This window comes from Helicoverpa zea, chromosome 21 (genome assembly GCF_022581195.2).
Source record: "Helicoverpa zea isolate HzStark_Cry1AcR chromosome 21, ilHelZeax1.1, whole genome shotgun sequence".
In the NCBI taxonomy this organism is placed as follows: domain Eukaryota; kingdom Metazoa; phylum Arthropoda; class Insecta; order Lepidoptera; family Noctuidae; genus Helicoverpa; species Helicoverpa zea.
Window position 1 is genome coordinate 8,880,153 of NC_061472.1, and position 20,598 is coordinate 8,900,750.

At 34.8% G+C, this 20,598-nt stretch overlaps 1 protein-coding gene across 2 annotated transcripts in view; it reads right to left on the reverse strand.

Annotated features, from left to right (window-relative positions):
- Positions 1 to 86: 86 nt before the first annotated feature.
- The window catches only part of LOC124640574 (fibroblast growth factor 22), a 181,174-nt gene continuing 160,662 nt past the window's right edge, over positions 87 to 20,598 (reverse strand). Inside the window, exon 5 of one of the 2 annotated variants that reach the window (XM_047178393.1) lies at positions 87 to 3,937. In XM_047178393.1, the coding sequence (XP_047034349.1) occupies positions 3,440 to 3,937 (498 nt within the window). In that variant the 3' untranslated portion in view covers positions 87 to 3,439. Of the gene's footprint in view, positions 3,941 to 20,598 lie in introns of both variants that reach the window. The other variant, XM_047178392.1, reaches the window with a different exon arrangement.

Below are 20,598 nucleotides of genomic sequence, written 5' to 3' on the forward strand. Positions count from 1 at the left end.
TTTAAAACTCCTCGGTTTCTGTTGTGAGGACACTCAGACTCAGGAAGGACATTCTAAACACACATTGGGTAAAGAAAACTCAGAGATTATAGAATCATTTTTATTTATTCGTCGGTATAAGAGGCTGTAAAAAGTTATTGTCTAAAAGTTTCGATCAATCTTTCTTTTGGTAGCACTAAGTAGGTAAATAGGTAAAATTTTAAAATTCTACTTTAGAATAAACATCTAAAGATATTTTATTTTTATTTTGTTTACATTCAAAAAGTTTTAAATTATTCAGAATTAATTTTTAATTGTACATGTATAAATGCACTAAGCAAACACGAACATTTTAAAAGTATGTATTAATTATTGTAAAAAGGTATCGAAATTAATTAAGTAAGTAATACTGTTTGACTCCTCTTGACATACTTATATATAATTTTCGAGAAACAAGGGGTATTTACACCACGATCAGAGAAGAAATTTATAATTATTTTATCTACAATTTATATATTGTCCGTTATTGGCCGTGAAGTGGCTAATCCCCTTATTTCTTAACAATATTGACATTATGTACTTGAGTATAGCAACTTCGTGAAAATTAACAGTGAATATTGAATCGGTAGGCTAACCCAGAGGGCAGTATTATGGCACATGGGCATTAAATTAACATAACACTCATATTTTTACACCATCATCGGCACATTGTTATGCAAACTCACGAATTCTCGCATAATTTTATATAGCAGACTGATAAATTATATTTATTTCTATTTTATTACTTAGTAGACTGAATATGACCATTTACATGGCTGGTACTTTAAAAAAAAGAACTGTCATTGGACTTAATTTTTTTTAACAGTGGACAGCGAGGCAGAGTTTGTCAAAACGGCGCCTGTAAGACCTGTCAGTTTGTATTTACGTATAGGAGAACAAAATAAAACCAATTGGCATCTGCTGAAGTTTCTTACAATCTCTATTCAAATTATAAAACTACAAAAACTAGATACTGTAACGGAGAACCATTTTTACAATACCGAAATACTGCTTCTACACTAACATAAAGATCGATTGGTATTCATTTACAATAACGAGTCAAGTATAACGAATCCGAGAATCGAATAATTTATTGACTTATACGAAAACGACAAGGAATCGGTACGATCGTGATTATTTTATATAAAATGTTTATAAGATGAGTAAATGCTTCGTTATGTACGTATTCCATGTCGCTTTCATGTGATACCTAAAATATTATACATATATATAAATAAATTCAAAATATCATTCGTATAACATACGTAGGTACATTCATAAAGCTTGCTGCATATATTCACAAAAAACTCCTGAAAATGTTGATCAGCGAACATCGATTATACCAGAAAAGTTTACCTACATTTAAATTTTACTTCTTTAGGTACTCTGAATCTTAGAGCCGTTCCACGCTACCACGAACCTGTTCAATCGATCTTATCGCGGCGTGGAATTCAAGAGAAATTCAAAATATATACAACACTAATTATAATCTAAAACTGAAAGTGGGACACCTGTTTTCCATAATTCATGAACATATGTTCCTTTACATAGTAACCTTTGCCTCTAGGGATGTAACGATTACATACAAAATAATATGGTGCTAGTATAAAAAATGTTCGCTGACAAAGTTCAAGATACACCTGCTACAAATCTGCGCACATATTCAGAATGCGAGGGACATCACTAAAGAGAATGTAATCGTGTAAAATCCATTCAATCACAATATTTGCAAATGCATCCATTACACACTATACAAAACTGCATACAGAGCACATATTGTTACCGAACGGACTTAAAAATATAATACAAATAATATAGGCTCACTAAAAGTACAAGCGTATGACGTCCTACACACCTACAGTCGGTTGGAACTAAAGGGGACGAGAGAATAAAAAACATCAACTAAAACGTTAACAAAATACCACTTTCTCTATGGAAAATAAATAAATTTACAAATTAGATACACGTTTTAGAACTACTTACTAATAGTCACTTCGTCGTCGTTAATGTTTATCACTACATTTTTGGACGAGTCGAAGCGAGCGGGCCTGTACTAGAGGCGTGCCTTGCGCAATTATAATTTTATAGCCTTTTTTGATATTTAGTCGTTCGAACTGGTTTAGTCGTGACGGCGCGGGGGATGTCGAGTGTCGCCAAGCCACCGGCACGCGTGGGAACTCTATCCCCGTCGATTATAATTTCGGAGTCATTATACACGGCCGCTCGCGTCCGACGCTCGAATATAACTTACAAATTAATACAGAAGCATGCCGTCCGCCGCACTACGTTATCCTATCATAGCCTAGGCCGAAACCAACATAAACTACATTACTCAGTCCAATTTTCAGTCAATTTCTTATGAAATTACACCTCAACACACGTATCTAAGTACAAAAACGTTTCGGAATTTCTTCTCTTCGTGTTATTGAAGCATTTGGATGCAAATTGTGATGGTGGTCTACGATGGTTTAATTTTAGGTGATCAAGTACGTTAAAGTCGCGTTTTAGATTCATGCATAAAAAGGAATGGAGCGTTAATTTCTTTATTTGAATACCGTAGCTCTTAGAGCACTTTGTAAATGTGGAAAATTACGAGCATTTAAGATATCTGGTCAGTTTATATGTTGTGTTTGTAACGGAACGGATTGGACTCCGATCAAATCCATTAACGAATAACTTAAGCTTAATTAATGAAACATATTACATGAATGCTACTTAATAGCTTTTTAGATACACCAGTTGAAGAAATATTAGAAATGAACATTGATGATGAGGAGCTGAATGAAGCGACGCACGCTCGAGAGAGTGATTCCGAAACGATTAGTATTTAGGCTAAATTTTAATTGACAGGAATCTTTTGCCTTCTCCTAACACAGTTCCACCTTACCAAACGATAATCTCGACGTTAAAAACAATCAATGTTCTAGTCATTATCGAATAAAGTTAATTTATCATCTACGTTAATTTCTTGATGAGTAACAGTAACTAACAACTGGAATCTTGCCGATAAACCTACGTTTTAAAGCGAACTAGGAATATAAATTGAGATAGATAATTTCAGTAGCTTTGGTAGAATAATATCATTCGTTTTATTGTTAACATGTATCGACTTTAACGGCAACACCGCCTCACTCAACATTGAGTATTATGTTCCGTACGTACTACTAGTAAAGGAAAAACGAAGTACAAGTTTCGACAAACATTCGTTATGAACGCGTCACGGGGTTCAACTTGACAGTCAAATTGGAGCCCCATTCGTAAGAGAGCAATGCTACTTTGTCGTAAATATTTGACGAGCCGTTCCGTATATGAACGGGAACGGCACTAAATAGGAATGATAAAGAGATTCTTGCACGTGTAAGTGTGGAACGGTGCTAGTGTGCGAGCGCGACGGCTGCCCCGACCGCGACCAGCGCCCGACTCACGCGCGACCGACCGCCTCCTGCGCGGTCGCCGACCGAAAAAACTCGACGTCCGTCGTAGACATGGTCGACATCGTCGACTCGTCCCACGTCACCTCGGTCGTGGTCGTCGTCCCGTTCTCATGTTTTCTCCTCGTTTTCGGATGCCGCTGCTTTTTCTTGGGATTGTTAGCCTTCTTGTGCTTCCTCTTATGCCTCAGATTGGCTTTCTGAAGGCGTATGTGGCAGTTCCGATGCCGCGGCGGGGGCCGCTTCAGCCTGCCGCGATGCCGCCGCGGCGGGCAGTGCGACTGCTTGGGCCCGTCCCAGCGCCGTGTCAGCGTGAGCGCGTAGGGCGACAGGTTGCCCAGCGGCCGACTCATGGGGATCTGCGTCCGTCGCGCTCTCCCCCTGTTGTCTAGCGCCAAGAAAGTTTTCTTCCCGTTGCGTAACCGCGAGTATGTGTTGTAGTTGTTCTCCTCTATATGTTCCGTGAACACGCAATCGTCCGAGAGATCCTTCTGAAACAATGAAAAAGATGCGATTAGTTGTCAAAGTAGGCGTAATTACTGGGACTGTGATGTAAGTTTCGGAGTTGCATTGTCGTGATCGGGGTCAGCATCGCTACCGTGACTATTGTATGGAATGGAGGCACATTCATTTGTATTGTGCATTGATTTAGGAATCGGTGGCCGTACTCCACAATTATACTATCAGAACACAATTTATCACTCTATAAATCCGCTATAAACTCCCTTTTATGTGCGGAGCGGAGCGCGCAGCGGCGAACAAGGTATTGGTTTGACAATTTCAAGAAATTGGGGCTATCCTTTTAAGATAACCGTATTTCCCCCGGTCGTGCCGTTATGGCTGCAGCAGCCGGGTGCACGAAGTTATACAAATTGGTTGTTTTATTCATAAACATGTATAAGTGAATCGCTGTAGGGTGTACTAATGCCTCTTAAATTGTCCCAAGACACATAATATCGAGGACATTAAATTCAATCTGCGATGGTTTGCGGGTTACTGCGGCCGGTGGGTGAAAATTATTGCCACATAGATTTATGGTGTTAGCAATTTGTCCTATCGGAAGTTCTTTAGTAAATGCCGTTCGCATACCGTTGTTGATTTGTATTTTATGTGGTAGCTATCAATGTCCGAGTTTATTACGTACTTTGAAAGTTGTAAGCTGTTGAAGAGGTCAATAAGAATTATTTTATTGATGCCTTTCGTTAGGTTTTCTGGTAGACTATCCTATCAAATGTATTTATTATTTATTTAATTTATATCCCAATTGATTGCAGAATTTCCAACACGTACCTAACGGATAAGTCACGACACTTGTAAGACAGGTACAGTTTATGAATATGCGTATTCAATTAACCGCAGTGTTCTTGGGCAAATAAATCAATTTTTACACACTTTCCTTTCTACAGACATGCAGTGAAAACCCCTGGTTTCCTGGGAGGTACTGGTTTTACTTTATGGCAGTTGTGGTTTAACATTTACTTATTTATTAATGATGGAATAATTGCCGCATTGGTTGCGTATTCTAATCTTTTGAATTGAAACTCTGAGATCCTTTTAAATCAGTAAGACAGAAGCTGTATTTTTACCCGACTGCCAGGAAGTGGTATGCTTTCCTTATGAAGGCTTAGGCTTGACTTCGAACACACAAACAACAGCAGCTACATCACAGCTTAACTGACCTCCTCAACCCCGTTACCCAGACAAATAACTTTCTGGCTTCTGAGTACGTAGCCCCCAGCCCCCAAGCGACTGCCAAAAATGTTCAAATGACTGTCGAAATCTACCAGATTAACGTGCCTTCCGAAACACGGGGGGACTTTTTTTTTTAAGGACGTCAAAAATCATCAAATTACCCCTCCCGCTGACGGTTAGCAGCGGTGAGGGAGTGTCAGACTCTTACCGTCGTGTTCCGTCATAGGCCTTTTACGTACCAGGGCCGCGGTATCTCTTTCGAACAACCCGCAGCCCCGGCAGGCCTTGGCCCTACTGGGCCCCGCTGTAAACATGGGGGGACTGGCTATGACAAGATCGATCCGTACGACTGTTATGAGCCACGAGCTCCTCATCTGAATCTTACTGTGGTTACCTAAATAAATGATCCACATTAAATTTTACTAGTTCACTCGACAATTATGAACCTGTTTGATATAGGAACTCGTGTCAGTACAACTAATTACTCAGTGTTAGCCTACTAAATACGCAATGGAATGCAATCTATTTAAAACAGTCGCTGGTAAATAATGCCTCGTGTTTTACACCACCCATGGAGACTTAATTCTATAAGGTGTGCCAGTAAGTTCGTTACAATTAAGTATGTATTAAAATGAAATGCGGTAACTTTAGTGTTAATGGTCCCTATTATTTAGTATGTTTAATATTTATTACGTGTTTGATTAATTTAGGCCCAGTAACTATTTTATCGTGAGGGAATATTCTGATTAAGTACGTCACTATTAAAATGAATTATATTTTTTTGCTGTATGTATCTTAGCAAAGAAAAGTGATATCAAATAATTTTGTTTAGTTGTTTTGTATTATAAAACAGTTGTCTTTTTTACTATCCGTAATATTCTCGCCAATTCTGACAGCAACATATGGCGCGCAAACCATAAAGTTGGCAACATAACAACACTAGAGGTCGCCACATACCCCCGAGCTTAAACATGATGATATTAATATCTCCTATGTACGGTTTTGCGGTTTCTATTAAACTGTTAATCATAAAAGACATACTTAATTAATAATTGCCTTTAAATAGTTTATGGCTTTTAATTATTTGGTTTGGAAATAATTGAGACCCACTTTCTAGCGTGAAAATTATTTATATGGGTATGTTTATTTTTGCAGATTATCGTCTCAAACTGCATTAAGAGAATCATATGCAGTTTATATTTCTGCGTATAAAAAATAATATTAATTCGTAATTATTTACTTCCAAACAGAATCTTATACGCAATGAATTTTATCTTAGTCTAATTAGCAGCTACAAATTAGAAACATAAAGAGTGACTTTTACAACATTTTTAGATAAAAGTATTTTAACTCTGAATATTTCAATAAGGATAATAAACTATAGATCTAATTATCCCAGGAATTACTTCCTACAAATGAGTAGAACAAAGCATTTAATTAAGAAAACTAACACCGTAATCCTTTCCCAAAAAACGGTTTTTAACTTCACTATCAGCCACAGATAATATTAACCGTTTCTAATAGTTCAATTAAGGCAGGTGGCACACGTTTTTATCAATTAAATCGCACCTACGTGGTAACCGTCATAATATAAGGTATCTTATCGCTATTGGGACCCATTTCCAATAATAGTTACAGGATTCGTTTAGAGAATTGGTTCAGAGGGCAAATGGTGTGAGAAGCAGGCAAAGATAAGGGCTGTAGAGATTGATCGAAAGCAATTCCGATATCGATAAAGTCGATTCGAATATCGATAAACAGATAAGATCAATTAAAATGGAAAGTTAATGTTTTGGTCGATAAAGTTGCGCTGGTCAATGTGTCAGGGCTACTAAGTTTTAAAATGACAGTAATGAGTTAAGATAGCATAAAGTTGCACCCGCTAAAGTGAAGTTTATTGCGCTGACCATGAAAAAGACATAAAAATACACTTATATTAGTAGTAAATATGCCGTAGTTACTGTACAGAATTTTGTCATAAAATAAGCAGCCGTACTTAGCATGATAACTTTACTTGCTGTCTCCTTATGAAAAGATTCGTAAGTTATTCAATGTGACTGAATAAAGGTAAGTTCCTACTCGCAAGTTTATGTGAAAGCATGAATAATACATGCATGCACGCATGCAATTTAATATTTCAAACTTAAGTTACGCGCTTTCAAACAAGACTAACAAGATTATTCTAATTCAATGATTCCCTGCAACATGTAAATATCGATACTCATAATATTTACATACATTTTCTAATCGATAAATCGTGCCAACCTCTAGGGTCAAACATTTTACGATCGTGAATTTATCGATACCGATGATCGACTATCGATAGTGAATAAGCGACACGACACTAGCAAAAGATAGGGTTATCGCGTACAATCTTTATGGACTAAAAACAATCGCCAAAGAAGATTCTCGTTCCTTCCTCCGTGTTCCTTGTAAAGGATATAATATGACGAAATTAAATTTTAGTGTCCTTATTGACATGTTTCTTCGTATGTCACTTACAAAGTAATAAAATAAAATCTATGGTCCTTGGTATTTTTTTCTGTGACAGAGACCCATAGACACCCACTATATGGGTTATTAGGGTGTTGCCAACATTGTAAAGATACAGGTTTTATTTGTGACGGTATTCTATAAAGGAAGACTACCCACCACATTCTTTTATGACACTAAAATATCCTGGGTCCTTTTCTTATTTCGAAATCCGGCAGAAGGGGACAATTTGAGTATGATACTGCTACCGCTACGTTTAAGTAGTCTACGATGTGGTTTAGTAAGGAACATTTATCTTATAAATAAGAGATATTATGTATCTTTTTCAAATATATTAAACATCGTTCATATTTAAAGTACATGTACACAAGGTTATACCGAACTTATCAGTATCCTATCAAATGCACACCCGACTTAATAACAACTCATGCAAAAACTCAAACACGATACCAATTTGTACAAAAACCCATCAACATCTTTTAAAATCCCAAAAAAAGCACGAAACCGAACACTGAAAGAAAGAAAGTTCCCTCTGAAATCGGATAACAGTAAGAAGCAATGTAAATGCTAAATTAGAAAGCTTTGAATCCTAATTTACGCGCCTCTAGAGTTATTTATTCTGCAATAAATATGTCAATTACAGTAGTCTAGCCGAGACAGATTTATATAGGGTTGTCACTCGTGTTTTAAAATGAAGTCTTTTGCATGGAGTTTTTAGCTAAAAAGGATGGAGTTAGAGGTTAACTTCTTAGTCATAGCTGTTCATTGATCATTTGTGTAAGTATTGTTAGAGGTTATAAATAATAAGAGGGTGCACTAAGGAGTATTATGCTTATTATCTAAAAATATGGTACGTTATGTTAAAAAGGCAATGAACGTTAAATGCAGTGATGATGAGGCAGACAAAAATACCAATAATAATTAAGTCAAGTTATTATAGCGTTTTTACTCATATGGAGGACTCGGAGGAAAAAACTGTATACCTAAGAATCTAGGCTATTATGATACCTGATGCTTGGTAATCAAAAAATGCGAAAAAAATATGTTCACTTCCAGAATTCCGTTTCATTTGCCATACTATATGGATATCTAAACCTTCATTTCTGGTCAAATTAGGACCATAACAAACATAACATATTGGCAGCCCTCACGAATAAGTGAAAATAAATACGGCTGCCAAACCGTTGCAACTGGGCCGGCCATGTTAGCTGCATGCCAGATATATGGGCCAAATAAGTTCACATTAGCGCACCGAACATATGGGTGACTAATAGTGAATGGAGAATAGTGTGATAATTAAAACCTCTTTTGAACAGAAATCTAACCAAGAAGGTTGAAAGTGCGTACAATGCTAAAAGCGCTATTTTTAATGAATAAATAGAATCCAGAGGTTTTCTATGCAATATCTGAATAGCTGTCGTTGAACATCCTTGGCAGTCGTTACGGGTAGTCAGAAGCCAGTAAGTCTGACACCAGTCTAACCAAGGGGTATCGGGTTGCCCGGGTAACTGGGTTGAGGAGGTCAGATAGGCAGTCGTTTCTTGTAAAGCACTGGTATTCAGCTGAATCCGGTTAGACTGGAAGCCGACCCCATCATAGTTGGGAAAAGGCTCGGAGGATGATGATCTGAATAGAAAGGTACAGCTAATCTCATAAAATAACAATTCATCATAAGAAATGCTTACAAACCGGCGACGTGCCATTAATTATGACGTCATTTGACATTTCATTTGAACAATTAATTAATTTCAATCTAATTATGAGCTTGTTATGAAAGCCCGTTAGGTAGAAACATACGTAGCAAATATAAATACGGTCGATGGCCTATATGTTCTAATGAAAGCTAAATCCATTGAAGCTTAATCAAGGCTATGGTCATGTCATCTTGTTAAGTCTCGGAGGCATTGTAGACAAGACAGTTTTCCTGTACATTCGATATCATATCGATACAGCGATTGGTAGGCAATTTATGTCTACAGTGCATGAATTGGAGATTTAAATACATAGAGTTATAATATAATGCTTCATAAATATAATTAACACTATTGCAAGAATTGACAGTATTTTTAGATGATGACATGTTACGAACTAACTTCGTAGATTTTGTTGCTCTTGAAGTGGGGTAATCTCATAACAATGTCGAGACCACCGTGCCAAACCATAGCATAAATAAACATCAATGCATATCCCGCCAATAAACTACCCAAAAGGCCAAAGAGGTTGGCCACAAATAAACCTAATGTCCCCACATTTGTATTAAAGATAAACATCAACTATTCATATTTCGAATGCAAATTCAATAATCGAATGTCAGTCAAGTGAATGCGCGCCATTCGATGCATTATCGGCATGCAGATAGTTTCATGAATGCAATGTCTGAATTTACCGATATTTGTACGGGAGGCGACATGTTTAAGGTCTAGGTATTGTTAATAAATATAAGCGTGTTATGTTACAGGATAAACGATTTTTGGATTTAATAAAAATAATATTGTAAACAGGAAAATTAGAGCATCTTCAGTTTTTCTCGGAAAAGTTATAAAAAAATTTGAGGCTTAGGTAATATCAAATAATCTGGACTCAAAAATATCTTAATTGGCGATTCCAAAAACGAACGTGACACATAGTAGAGTTACCAGCAATCGTTATTCGATTCCCCGAAATCGATGATCGCGATCAATAACAAGATCGATGCGGTTAGAACATCACTTCCAGGTATTTTGATGGGATTCCGTCAGACCGAAAAACAAGGGTTTTTCGTCACACGAATCTTTGTGGCCAGTTACCTGTCGTCTGTGAATCTAGTGTTAATTTATGCGACGGCGGCGCCTCTAATAAAATTTAATGGTGTGTGTCTGTGGAGCGATTCGAATGTATTATGAAAATTCATTCATAATTTTTGGAATAGCCTCTCGTAGACCACCGGCCAGCCAGGATTAATAGCTTCATTCTTTCTGTTTTACTATTCCTAATCTATGGAATTGAGGAGGATAAAATGGGGCCGATCAAAATCTGGTTTGAATGGCGATCGTAATTTTTTGTGAATTAGTTTTTAGACTGATTTCAAATGTTTCTTTAATTGGCTTGATTTATGTTTATCAAGCACAAGGTTACATTTGCACAATAAAATATAGGTCTGATAAAGATCATTCTAGGAAATGATTCTTATTCATATTCTAAAGCATTTTTATCACACTTCAGTGAGGTACCAAATACCTACTCGCCCCTGTGTTATCGGAAATATTCTCGTGATACTCGACAAGCTTTTACAGACAAAAACTATTTTTATTCCAAAACAATATATAAAATTATTACGATATTTTTATTTTCTATGAACAATATCTACTTATTTGTTGAGACTTTATTACAGTACGTATTTATTTAACAAATGTTTTTCTCACGAAAAACGTGGGCAACGTAGATCAGAATCAACGATAAGATAATTTTGGATTAAATACTATAATTAAATAACTTAATTAAATGTCGAGTTTGTTTCTAGACCATCAATTTTATATTAATCGTGATTATTTCGATAATTAGTTTCACTGACATTTGCGATCATAGTGTAGTTCCTTATTTTTTTTCAACAGATTATAAAATCATAATGACGTGAACATTATAATTATTGTGGCAACATTAATGATAGGTTTGGTTTTAAGCCAAATTTTAATGTTTTCAAAATGCAGACTGACCTTTGAATTATTCATTGTTAGCAAAAGTTGTTCCAATAAAATCTAATTTTAATCTTTATTTATGTGTGAGATTTAGAAACACGGTCTGTGGAGCGCGGACTTATTTTTATTTTTGTGGACTTTTAATGTTTGTCATATTTTAGTAGGTTTATGGTTATTTGTGTTAAAAGAGACGAGGTGCGTAAACAAACCGCTTAAGCATTAAAAAAATAAGTTAAAATGCAAGGATAGAGTGGACTACAATGTACTAGGAGTCCTGAAATCAATAAGAGTACTTAACTTAAATAATTTATATTAATACAATATTACTTGAGTATTAGTTTTCTAATCTTTTGTTTCCCAAGCATCGAGTAACAAACTCATAAAAACGTTTTCCAAGATAACATCGCTTCAATGATCTCTGGTCCATAAACAGACAAGAAAACTTAAAATACCAATATTAAAGATCGTTAAAAAGCTCATAAAAACAAAATCGGCCATCACTCAGGGCCAGTTAACCTAATTTATCAATACAACAACGAATAACACGACATTTTGGATTTATCGCCTGTTAGCAAAGTTATAATGGACACTTTCACATTTTATCGCGTATATTATATTTTTAATCAACTATTTTCCCGCGGGTTTCACCCGGACTTATTCTCGTACCGGGATGAATACTTTTGCTGTGCCCCTGTGCCCTAACAGGGTCTATAATTGTACCTAGCTTTAAGTCTTTGCAACATCTATCGTAACATTATGAATGCAAATAGATAATAATGCAGATAAATATGTATATATATGAACATGAAGTATAGCCTATGTTACTCGGGAATTGTGCAGTCTTTTAACAGGGAAAGAATGTTTCAAATCGGTATCGCAGCCTTTCAGGTACAAATCAACAAACAAAAAATGTTTAGGTACATGTATTTCTAATAATACAGGCAGTTTTTTCGGTTTCTTAAATCGACTTAGATGTCCCGGTCGTAATTAGATCATTTGAAACAGCTGTTTAGAACTATTATTAGGTACCTACGCTATGCTACGCTACAACAAGATTTATTTTTGTAAAAAAAGTGCTCGTGTGTGTTCTACATTAATTTCACAAATGTTTATATAAATGTCGTGTATTTAGAATACATTTAAAATCTTTCGAGGCGATTAATATATTTTTTTCAAAATGATTCTTTAAAAAATTTATGTCGTCTCCAAACTCCAAACAAGAATTTTTCTATAATTTTATTACATAACTTTAGAAACAATCACAAACAGCCGATTCATACATACCAAAAACAGTTGACATCCATCGACTGACAGAATCGACTAATTTCAAATCGATATTCCAAGTTTAAAATCCGAATAGGTTACTAAAAGCCATTACGATCGAATCGAACACTTAGCCAAACGGTTTATATTGATTGTGTTCAGTTAAAACAAAGGGCATAAAAACGAAATAAAGGGGATTGAGAGATAAAAACTTTACGATCCGTTACCTCATTGTCATCACAAACGCTCTCGGTTTATGGGGGTTTAAGAACTCCCATATTAGGTTGCTATGGCAGAACAGGGATAGGAGTCGTCTCCTTGTTATAATTTAAAAGAGAGATATATTTAAGTAGAAATTAAAATAGTTATTTAAACATATTCATTCAAGTAGAAGAAAAATAATGTGTTAAACAATATTTAGAAATAGATTGTCAGATGTCGCTACTAATATTTGCTTTTTCAGTGAAAATAAACGAGTGATTGAGCATTTCAGAGCTGAGTAATGCTTTTGGGCAGAGATTAAAGTAATAATGATACATACTTTGAAACCCTATCAAATACGAGTAGTCTAGTATATTACTGTAGCTATTCATGGTGGGTAGGTATGTGGACGTTTTTCGTATCTTCTCGTAGTACCTAGTAATCACTCTATGTTGTACTATTTAAACAGTGATATCACACCTTTTGGGTTTCTCTCATCAATTCAGATGATGACAAATCAAACATTACAAAACTATGTGCGAACTAACTGTTTTTAGGTCAATATTTCATCGATATTTTGTGTGACCTCTCCAATGCTTTTTGTGCTTTCGACATACAAATTAAAGATTTTCCAAAGCGTTAAAAATAATTTTGAATCCAGCATCTCCACGGTACTCAATCCCGAAATCTTATTCGATACTCCAAAAGTCGATATCATTATTAATCATTATTAAATTTATATCGAATTATAATCTCCCAATCTACTCGGACTCGTAAACCGCTCCTAGTCGTCCTTTCGGAAATTCCATCGCTAATAAAAAAGCAGTAAAATATGTGATTGTCGATATGTATACACAAGTTTTAGAGGTTTTATTTAAAACAAGCTATTTCTTAATTATTTACGAGCGCGGCCAGACGTCGTGTGATCTAGTTTAGGCACCGCCATGTTCCTGAACTGTTTTATTCAAATAAGGAACAGAATTGAAATGCGTGTGAAACGTTTTGAATTTGTTTTTCGAACGCCGCCGATGTAAACATGTTTATGACTTTTTAAAAGAGTATTCTGTGTATTTTTTTCAAAATGTCAATTCCGTCTAAATATTTAAAAAGGTACCTACACGTTTTTGAATACGAAATGAACTCTATTTTGTTTGCAATTTGGTATTACAACGATGAACCTAGAAGAGAAGATTTTCTTCTTTTCTACAGTTTCCACTACAAGTAATTTTACTACTGTTGCCTACTTTTGCCATAAAAATATTTGATGACCACACGATTTAATTTCCTAAACAAATAAATAAGCATTTAATAATTAGTTATGGTCAATAAAATTTGGATGGATTCTGAATCTAACAATATAGATATTTATTACGTATTTCACATAAATAATATTTGATTCACTGCATTCTGTCCATTAAAAAAACTGGCTATCAGAGAGAATCTTCAGCACTTAAGAAAGTTCTAAAACAACCCATTCGCATCAAAATGTCGATAGAAACTACCCTATAAATTAAAACATCCCCTTAGAAAAACACGAATTCCTAGCCGAGAATCAAACACCCATAAATATAGCGTCATATTAAAACATAAAATAGGGTAAACAATCGTAAATAAAAATTACAACGAAAACACACAATGGGGTCGTTAATTCAAATATAAATTATGTCTATTTTGTGGTCCGTTTTACACTTTTTTGTGTTGTCCTTGATTTTTTTGTGATGGCAACACGAGCGGCGCCTGTGGCGCGGCGAAACCCTTTAGTCCGAATTTAAAAATGGAACTAGGTTTATTTTTTTAAAGTTTATTTTTTGTAATGGCTGTTTCGGTGTTGTTATCGTCTAAGGAGGTTATTAATACTCTTCTAGTCATTATCTGAGAACGCTTTATTTCGTTAAGCGGTGCCTATTGTCCTTTTCAGGCATTCGTTTTGTCCTGGGATAGAGCTATAAATTCTTGGCTTACTGTCCCGGGTGTCGGCTGCAATTTGCCTTTTGAATGACTGAGTTCCGAAAACGATTAAAACAGCAGTTAATCGAACATTAAGTATTACTTAAATGGTAAACCTGTGATCTACAGTTTATTATTAGGTACATAAAGGTTACCTACATAAAATATTGATTTTTGATCGCATCTAACAGGCGTCGAATAAGTCGTTAAGTTTGATATCATCTGTTAAACTGTCGTGAACACCTAAATAGTTAACAAAACTAATTGAATATGAACATATTTGCTTTAAATAATATCTGGATAATCTACACTTAGATGAGACCGTACAAGGCTTCATAGATTGGGTTGCATTATGACAGGTAATAAATTAAAAAGTTACAAAACGTAGTGATGGATTCATTACATGCTTCCGGTTGTACGATGGTTGAGCGATACTTGCATTACATTTTAAATAAAATCTGGTCATTATTTTAATACCGTCTATTAAAGTGAGCTTCAGTTAACAAATCGTCTAAATCAAATAGACTCGACTAAAAGGCAACACTGTAACCATTTACGCAATAGCATCTTAACCTGTCATTATGGCAATCGTAATATCTATCGTATATTCATGTCATAATCCATTCGGAATTCAAACTGACCAAGAAGGAAATAGTTAGACAGGTTTGATATGCGACTGTAATCCTGACTGCCTAATGATTCTCACGGCCACTGTAATTGGATTATATGGGCACTTGAACACTAAGATGGCGAAATGATTTTAGTAACAGCTTGCTTTGTAAATGTCTTGATGAACTATAAACAGGCTCGTGTCGCCATGATTGTTCTATTCTCAATTGTCAATTTCTCAGCTTCAATGGGACTTTGTCTGCGTTTTGTAAGAAAACGACTAATTAGGCAAAGACATTCATTGAGACTAAATGGTTAGGTAATTAAGTTTCATTTCCCGATCTAAGTAACATTTAAAGCTATTCATTGCTTATGGTTATGGGGTACTGTTAACCATTGTCTACCAACAATAACATTTTTGAAAGTAGCCTTGTTGAAATTTCTATGGAGGTTGCTCTCATGAGTAGAGATTAATTCCAATAGATACACATTCCTTTTATTAAACTACAGCTGATTACTGGATTCCCGCAGTCCTTAACATAGAAACTTACCGTAACGAGAGCCACTAGATATGAATGATGGATGCTCGTCGCTGCGTTTATCATTTGTTTTAATAGCTATCAAAGTATTCTATTGGTATCCAATTAGTTTTGGATTCGGTAGCGTGAAAGTTGGACATGGAGTTGATATATTATCGGAAGCCAGTTTTCCTTTTTAGGTAATGAACAGTTATAAGGGAACAGGAGATTACAAACAGGAGGAAAGGTTTAACTATTGTGAAATGGTTTAAGTTTGAGTTCAACAGTACAACTTTCATTATTTTTAAGATATTAGAATTATATCGAATAATAACTTCAAAGCTCATTTTAATTTGAAACAAGTTCATGAGACCTAAATTCAGTACAAATATTTCGTATACAAAAGCTGTGGAATCTTTCTGCCTTTGTCACAGTGAAAGTAAATTAACATTGAAACAGCCCTACTGTGGTTCTGCTATGTAAACTATTTGATATATTCAGTTGTATTTTATTCAGTAGACCTTGTGTAGAAGATTCAAAAACTTTTTGGATAGGATATTTTTTGACACAAAAACCATTATTTTCAAAAGCAGTTCGGTATAACCTTATTTGTTGACAAACTCACTTACGACCGAGTACTGAAACGCCATTTAATATTAAACATTTCTCAAATATCATTCTGTCGTTACCAGACGTACTGCGATATAATACTTTTATTATTACTTTAAGTAAAGTGTTTGAGTATTTTAAGATAAGTTTCTTTGGAAACGATTACGACTTAATTATTTCTATATCAGTTTACATATACACGTAATAGTCTGAAGTAATTTAATTGATGCAGTCATTACGAACCACCTCGTAAACACAAAACAGTTTTATTGAAGTCGTCTTTTTATGTATTTCTTACGCGATATAAAACTAAAGAGTGCAATTATTATAATTGGTGTAGTAATTATTTTATTATAAAATAAGCTTTTAAGATATCCCATTTATTAATACTCTTTCCGCCATGCAAACGGAATTATTAAAATATGTCATGTATTACATAAGAATATGATTCACTAGTCGTTTTCTCGCGGTTTCACCTCCCTTCTGTGGAAACTGCTGCCCATACCGAGATAAAATATAACTTAGGTACATAACTCGGGAAGAATGTAGCTTTCCAACAGTGAAATAATTTTTCAAATCGATTTTGGAGTCTTTAGGGAACTAACTAAAAAGCAAACAAAAAATATTCTATTTACTTTATTAGTATAGATAGAGATTTTACTTGTAAAACATAATCTAGCAAATACAAAAATTTACACGTTCACTCATAAAACCCAACTTAGAACCACCTAAAGCAGGAAGTCCCTAATTACACCACCCAATAACACTTAACATTATAATTAAACGCATTTTAAAGTTTCGTATCCAATTTTAACTTTATCATTGTCGTCTGCCGTCGTAAAGACGCTCACTTTAAATTCGTGAGGGCACGAGTGCTTCGCGTTCCGTACATATTAAGGGGTTCAAAGGGGTAAAGTTTTCTCAGGTCTAGGGTAATAAAATAACTATGTAAATTAAAAAATAGCTCGTGTTTAATTTACTTGAGAAATGGTTCGTAGATCTGCTGAATTGATATTGTAGTTCCGGAGAAAGGCATGATAAGTTAACTCGACATAAAAAAAATCTCTGATGTTTCTGTTATTATGCGGACTGGATTCCATAATTCTCAAAAAGGAACATTATCTTATTTGAATTCAAGTTAGTAAAAGTTTATAATAAGACTATAGACAAGATATATTTTAGTCAGTCCAGAATTTGAATTTAAAAGTTTCAGTTTGGTTTCAATGAACCTGTAACCACGCTGCGCAGTAAAAACAATTTGGTGCAACAAACTTAAAACGAGTAAACACTATGATGGATCAGCTTTTCAATTTCGCTCTAAACTTTCCTAGAGAAATCACATTATTCTCACTAGAGCAAACAAACAATCCATCAAGAGCTTTTCCTAAGCAGATTTCTACCAATATTTTTCTACGATTTTTCTTCCTTGCATCCCTAAGTGCAACAAACAATCTTCCCCCCACACCGTCATAGACAAACATAGCTATCGAACCAAAACAATTTGGCCCGTATCTAACGCACATCCCTATGACAAATCGATGCTCGCCGCGCGCGTTAATGAATCGAGAACTCGCTGATTAATGGTGTCACTACATCCTTATCGCGCCCAATGTTAGTGTTGCGCCTTCTTAATGGGATCACCCGGGCGTTAGTCGAGTAGAAAAATGAGCTATCGATTAGCTATTCGTATCCTTTATTGTTCGATTTAAATTGGGTGTTAGAGTTAGGTTGGTGACACTGTTCAATGAACAGCGGTTTTGAATTTGGAATGCTTAACTACGTATACGTAGAAATGAAGAATTTTATTATATTACCAGTAGTAAAAGTAATGTCTTATATGCGACAATATTAAACTTAGGCCTAATTATACTCAGCAATGCTTACCGTCCATAAAACAGTAATGAAACAATTAAAACGAGTGGTTCAAATTCTTTCTGACATTAAATGACTTCAATTGAGGTTTAGTTACATTAAAACTTATGTTTTCACGAAATTTTACGATTTACAAGAAGATGATCAGTAACATCAGAATTATTACGAAAGGCGCCAGAATTATGATTTTTTATGTTTTTTTTCTTGATGCATTCCATTTTTAAATTTCAAAATCGCTGCGCTTATAAAGAACTGTATCCTTATTATTGTCTCTGCCTAGTTGGCGGGTGTCGTGCTCGAATTTTGAATCGCGTTCCATTTTTCAAAGCGTCTACGTTTGAGTGATAACGCAAGACGCGTTGACGGGACGTTTGAGTGTTTGAATCTGGAACTGTAATAAATTCCTTTGAATGATAAATTATTTTATAAGGTAAATAGACGGACATAGAACCTCTTTTGGAATTCGTTTCCCGCCTTTTCACTCACAAAATTTTAAGGAACTACTTTTGGACCCATCACAAAAAAAACTTATCGTTCAAAAAATCACTCTTATCGATTAAAATGGTCTTTTTTACAAATACATTTTCCAATTCCTTCTGCATAATACAGGAGTAAAATTGCGTAGGCGTGTATCATTACATTTTCTTCCAACACATGTGCATACATGTCAACATATAAGTAAATAACAAAAGGGATACGAACTCTATTTTGACAGCAAGCTGTCGAAAGCGAACAATTTGTCATTTGTCGTCCATATTGAGTTGTCGTCGCTCCCCACGAGAAGGGGCGCGAGTGAAAAATGTGCAAATTGTGACAGATGACATTAGCGTGTGTCAATATGCTGATGCAAATCAATATTTTTTTTACAAATTAAACTGTATACCGTTCCTTTAGATATGTATGTAATTTTTTTGTATGTTTCATGCATTTCTAGGGTTAGTAAAAATATTAAATATATTATTTACCCTTTTATAGGTAATTTTTGATCGACCGGTATGCGTATTTCAAACTACCTAAAAAATGAAATGTTTTCTATTCCACTGTTTTGTCGTGTAAACTCGTAAATTATAGATTTATCTTTGCTAACATATTGGGGGCGCTACTAAAGTTTAAATATTGAGACGTTATTCCAATTTATGATCGTTTCTCAGACTACTAACAAGTTGAGGGATTTTGTGAAGATTTACTTTAGAAATTCTCATATTGTTTTGAAAATACACGCAGATCATGTGTTAAAAATGAAAATAACATAATTTTTGAGGTAATCTTATACATTATTTACGTGATTTACATAAATTTGTTACAGTTAGGCAGATTATTTCACGATATATGGATCTCAATGTCAAACCAACGAACAAAATTTCACTTATTTCAATAAAAATGCTTTTCAGTTATTTCTAATATGATATTTCCATAATTTTATAATGTCAAATCTTACATTAATACATTCTAAATAGATTAAGATGGTCCCATTAAATTTAATATCCGATCCTTATTTGGGAGTTCTATTCAAAACTAAATGTGACGTCATAAACTGTCGTTTAAGGCTTCATACAAACTTCAAGTGACGTACAAACCGATAGTGTCACTATAACAATAATACAGGAACACCTACAATAGAAAATACCACCCACAAGTAACTCCCGACTAAATAGATCAGACGTCGAAACGTTTCAATTAACAATGGCTTTAAATGTACAAAAACTAATACAAATACTATGCAGACATGCCATACAATTTTGAACCTTATTTCTAAAGCTATAAAGATTCTGATGAATGTAACATAAGTTTGTAATATCTGAATGTAGGTGTCATTCATTACACGTTACATCATGAAGTAAAATAAGTTTTGTGTGAAGTCAATAAATACGATCATGAAAGGGATTTTTATCGATCTATCGATCAATGTGTGATTGATCGCTATCCTGCAGCAGGTGAAAGTAAGTATAGTGGATTTTTGTTGTGTAAGCGCCGCGCCGATACATCTGTTCGGCATCTTGAATCGATATTATTTTTGAAATAAGAATACATTACAGGTGTGAACTGATTATTCTCTGTCTATTGATCATGGAGGTAATAAGTAGGTAGTATTTAATTTAAGGAAGTTATGTTTTTTCTTGTATGAAAGAAATTGTTATGCATGATGCGGACAGCACATGAGTACGTAACTCTGGTTTTATTTTTCAATTCAATGCTGGGACAGAATAAGGTGGAATATACGAAAAAAAATTGGATGATATCAATTTACCATTACCTATAAGTAAAGAGAGG